The 4,894-nt window shown below is 56.1% G+C and overlaps 1 protein-coding gene and 1 non-coding gene across 2 annotated transcripts in view; both read right to left on the bottom strand.

Moving 5' to 3' along the window:
- Positions 1-2,409: 2,409 nt before the first annotated feature.
- The window catches only part of RPL12 (ribosomal protein L12), a 3,621-nt gene continuing 1,136 nt past the window's right edge, over positions 2,410-4,894 (bottom strand). The window contains exons 2-6 of the mRNA XM_031059229.1: positions 4,537-4,774; positions 3,803-3,884; positions 3,128-3,214; positions 2,595-2,707; positions 2,410-2,506 (exon numbers count right to left, since the gene is read on the bottom strand). Of these exons, the coding sequence (XP_030915089.1) occupies positions 2,501-2,506; positions 2,595-2,707; positions 3,128-3,214; positions 3,803-3,884; positions 4,537-4,774 (526 nt within the window). The 3' untranslated portion in view covers positions 2,410-2,500. The remainder of the gene's footprint in view (positions 2,507-2,594; positions 2,708-3,127; positions 3,215-3,802; positions 3,885-4,536; positions 4,775-4,894) is intronic.
- On the bottom strand, positions 4,034-4,161 carry LOC115948204. The gene has a single exon (XR_004082052.1). It is a non-coding gene; the product is annotated as a small nucleolar RNA SNORA65 (small nucleolar RNA).

Below are 4,894 nucleotides of genomic sequence, written 5' to 3'. Positions count from 1 at the left end.
TCTGCCCGCCCGGACACCCTGCGCTGCCCCGATGGGACCTGCGGGGCGAGCCGTGCGGGGGATCGGGCAGGGATCAGAGGGTCCGGAGCTGGGGACACCCACCGGGATGCCAGGGTGCAGCTCCCGGCCCTGCCCAGGACAGCCCGGCCCAGGACAGGCCGGCATTCCCAACCTCCCGGTGCAGCCCGGCGAGCCGCGCTGCGCTTCGCTGGGCGGCCCCAAGGGGCCGTGCCCTGCCTGGGGATAGCGGCCAAGCCCAGCTGGGCCAGCACAGAGCCACCCAGAGCTGTTGTGGGGTCACCCCAAGAGCCTCCCCACCAGCGCAGTTACTGCCAGAACTTCCAGCCATTCCAGCACTGGGGGTTACTTCCAGACCTCTGAGGGTATCACAGCAATTTTTTGGTTCAGATTTCAGCTCAGGGTGTCCTCTACATCTTCATTCCCTAAAAAAAACCCTAAAGATTTGTGGAATGCTTCTCCCACGGTTGCTCCATCTGCTTCTCCCCAGCCTGGATTGATCCCAGAGTTGCCCAGACCCAGGTGCAACTCCAGCGCTCAGCCTGGTTAAACCTCACGAGGTTCCCATGATGTTGTCAAGTTTTCCCAAGTCCCTCTGTATGGCATCACATCCCTCGGATTTGTCACTTCACCCTCAGCTTGGTGTCACCTGCCAGCCTGCTGAGGTTGCACTTGATCCCTTCATCTATGTCATCAATAAAGATACTAAATTAAATTAAGAATATGGGTTTAAATGTGATGTTAATGTAGGTTATTATCTTTGGAACCCTCTGCCTCCTTTTGAAGATGAATGATTTGGAAAAAGTTAATTATTGGCAGGGCAAACCCTCCTTCCAAGCTCTGCTTTGCTCCTATCACAGCACGTGCCCTCGGGCAGCACAGGAAAGGAAAGGTTACAGGTCCTGTCCCAGGAGAACTCCCTGTAAGGAAAAGGAATCATTTTTCCAGTTGTTTCCAGCACTGCCAGTGGAAGGAAACCCACACAGGCCAGCCCCAATAGCAGGAGGCTGAACACATCCTGGGACTCTCAGGGCTCACTCCAGAGTGGGTGTCCAACACCAGGGGCACAAAGATTTTAACAGAGTTAAAGGCAGAGCTGCTGCTGAAGGGGCTGCAGCCTCTGCCAGGCTGCCCTGCCTCAGGCACCCCAGGTGTTTGTGAGGCTTTTTGTGGAACCCCTGCAAAGCCTCAGCTGGAAGGGACCCAACCCTCCCCTGGCATTGCAGCCAGGCTGGCTGGGGTGAGGATGGGGATGCCCCCAACCTCTGCAGCCCCCCCAGCCTGTGGCCACTCCACACAAAGGTTTTCTACCCCTGTTCCTTATCAGAATTTGTGCCACACAAACCCTGGGAGAGATGGGGCAGGTTAAGAGCACCAGGAGCCACACCTGACCTATTCCAAGAGCATCCAAATTATTCCCTGCCTGAAACATGGTAACGTGGTCAGTTCCAAGGAACCAGACAGAACCACAGAATGTCCTCAGCTGGGAGAGACCCACAGGATCCCCCAGCCCAGCCCCTGTCCCTGCCCAGCCCCCCCACAACCCCACCCTGTCCATCCCTGGCAGCGCTGTCCAAAGGCTCCTGGAGCTCTGGCAGCCTCGGGGCCGTGCCCATTCCCTGGGCAGCCTGGGCAGTGCCAGCACCCTCTGGGGGAAGAACCTTGCCCTGAGCTCCAGCCATTCCCTCAGCATGGCAAGTCCCTGGAATTTCAGCTGTATTTCTGTTTTCTTCCTGGCTGCCTCAGAGCAAGGCCCTACAATCAGCTGGTGGAAAACGGATGAAAGTGCAGAGCCACAAACTCTGCGGGTTTTGACTCCATCACCTGCACGTCTAACTGGGGACAGGGAGAGAGGGGCCAGCACAGGCCTGGAGCCCGGGCAGAGCTGCCCAAGGCACAGCCACACCAGGCAGGGACAGAGAGATCCCCGAGCTCCGGGGATTTTCCCATGGCAGAGAATACCCAGGTCAGGCTTTGCCCAGTTTTGCTTTAGGAGTGAGGAGGGTGCAGCTCCCCTCCAGACAGGGACACAGTGGCATGTCCTGGACAATTGGTGTCTGCCAGGGCTCGTGTATCTGATAAAAATGGGTTTTTTTGATGCTTTTCCTTCTGTCACTACAGCCCCCTTCAGGCTCTGTGGCCCTTAAGTCACCAGGGCAGTGACCCAAATTTCATCAGGCAGCAAAGGACACAAATGGATCTTGTTTTGATTAAGTAAGGCTAAGCCTTCTGCTCTCATTCCTCACCCCATTTTTTAACAGCCACACCTCCATCCCTGCCCCAATCCATCCAGAACACATCCCACCAAAGGTGCTGTATTTCCAGAGGACAGGAGGAGATTCCCCAAAGGAAAATTGCCAGCACGGGACAGGGACAAACCAAACCAGCAAATGTTTGCAGACAACTGGGTCTTTATTTTAGTATTTAAAGTGCTACAAAAAACTGAAGGAGCCTTCATGTGGCAACTTCCTTTTCTGCAGTCTTAGCTCTGTTGGAAGAAGCAAACACAGCTCATTAGTGGAGTTTCACAGTAATTAGATGCTGTACATCAATTTCAGTCAGAGCTGGGTACTCACAGCTGGGCATTCGATGGCACCACTGTTGATGTCATCGATGATGTCATGGGGGTGTCTCCCATCAATGCTGCAGCCCACGGACTGGGCAGTGCCAAGGATCTCCTTGATGGTCCCTGCAGCAGCAGACACAGCCTGTCAGTGCTTTGCATCTGAGGAGCTTACCTGGAGCAGCCCGGGCTAGGGAAAGGTGTCCCTGCCCATGGCAAGGGGTGGAACTCAATGAGCTTTAAGGTCCCTTCCAACCCAAACCTGGATTATAACAGAGAGCTCCTCACAGCTCTCAGCTGTCCCTCTTCCCTCAGAGATTTGCAGGCTGGAGCCTCGGGGCTCACCAGGGATCATAAATTCCCTTACCCAGATCTCACACCCTGGACTCCCCCAGGAACACACTGCAAACTCCCTGTGCCCCTCCCCACGTGTTGGGGCTGCCTGTTCCCAGCCAGCACAGCTCAGCTGGGAGCCCTCTGTGCCAGGAAATGGAGCATTCCCTACATGCCCCAGGCCATGGGGCATTCCCTGTGCCCCAGACTCACCCGAGAGCTCCCGGGCCAGGGAGCGGTGCCGCATCTGCCGCGCGATGTTGACGATCTCGTCGAAGGTGACGCTGCCGCTGTGTTTAACTGGGAGGGAACAGCAGCAGTGAGGGCACCCGGGCACTGCCAGCCCCCTGCTCCCTCTGGGAGGGCCATTCCCAGCACTCAGACCACAGGAGAGCTGCAGGTTTGCAGCTCCAGCAGGGCTGCTGCTCCCAGATTATCCCCAGCTCCTCTTTCCAGGCTGGCATTTGTGCCAGCTCCCCTGGCTGTGCCAGGCCCTGTGCTAACAGAGTGCTACAGAGCAGGGGCCTGTTCTACCCCAGCTGTGCCCAGAGCAGCTGTGGCTGCCCCTGGATCCCTGGCAGTGCCCAAGGCCAGGCTGGACAGGGCTGGGAGCAGCCTGGGACAGTGGGAGCTGTCCCTGCCATGGCAGGGGTGGCACTGGATGGGCTTTAAAGTTCCTCCCAACCTAAACCAGCCTGACTCCATAATCTCCTCAAACACAGAGCTCTGCAGATATACATCTCTTGGTATCCTGGCACTGCAGGGATAGCTCAGAACACCCTCGTGTCCCATTTACCAGTTTGTGCTGAATAATCCCAGAGAAAAGTACTGGTATTTCCCCACTTTTAGCCCCAAAATATTGAGAACCAAATCCAGGGGAACACTTACTGTTCTTCTGCTTCTTCCTGTCACGGGGTGGTTCCTTCAGAGCTTTGATAATCAGAGCAGAGGCAGAGGGAACAACCTCTATCTAAATACAAAGAAATTAATTTCCCCCCCCATTCTTCATTACTAATGAAGATACTCAATTAACCTATCAATTATTTCAGCAAAGGTAATTCTCAGAGCAGTGTGGAGTTGATCAGCTCCCTCATGCTCCAGGTTTCTTGTGCTGCAGGAATCTGTTCCCAGGTTTTCGGCACAGGCCTCCCCACCATCAAGAGAGGACTGCTTCCTGCCTGGGGCTTCCTCTCAGCTCACCACTGGAATGTACCAGCCACAGACATCAGGACAGGTACGGTGGCAGGTGGCTACAGGAGTAGGCAAGATTTTAAATTATTTATTTCTATGCTGCTTTAAGAAAGATTTTTTTGCTGGTTCCAAGTTCTGTAGAAAGAACAATTTATCTGCAACAGGATGAAAGTTGCATCTTGGCAGATGAGGATCTTTCCTTGGGATCCTCCAGCCTGGCAGGTCCCAGGCTCCACATGCATCCCCCCACCCACGTAATAAGGTCTTACCAGAAGACCCCCACACACCCCTGTGTGGCACTCATTTTATCCACCTCGGAAGGATGAAGGGCTGAGTGGACCCTGCCGGGATCCGGGCCGGTGCCTGGAGCAGGCGGAGCCCGGGTGGGCTCCACGCCTGCAGCACGGGCCGGTCCCTGCGGCGTGCGGTACCTGCGCTTGCCTGTTCTGGATCGTCAGCTTCACCGTGATCCGCAGCCCCTTCCAGTCGCCCGTGGCCTTGGCGATGTCATCGCCCACCTTCTTGGGGGACTGAGGGACGAACGTGGGGGTCACACGGGCTCGAGTTAGAGCCGAGAGCCCCCGAGTGCCCCGGGCTGCTGCCCCGAGTGCGGCCCTGCTGCACGCAGGGCTCCAGGACGGAGCAGCACCGCCAGAGCCCCCCCAGCGCCTCCAGAACGCGCTTTATCCCTCCCGCCTAAATTTAAATTGAATTTAAATTTTTATCCCTCCCTCACCCTTAAATTCCCCCCGGGACTCTCTCGTTCCCCAGCAGGACACGCTTCCCACG

Source organism: Geospiza fortis, unplaced genomic scaffold (genome assembly GCF_000277835.1).
Source record: "Geospiza fortis unplaced genomic scaffold, GeoFor_1.0 scaffold85, whole genome shotgun sequence".
NCBI lineage: Eukaryota > Metazoa > Chordata > Aves > Passeriformes > Thraupidae > Geospiza > Geospiza fortis.
This window is presented reverse-complemented; position numbering and strand designations above follow the sequence as displayed.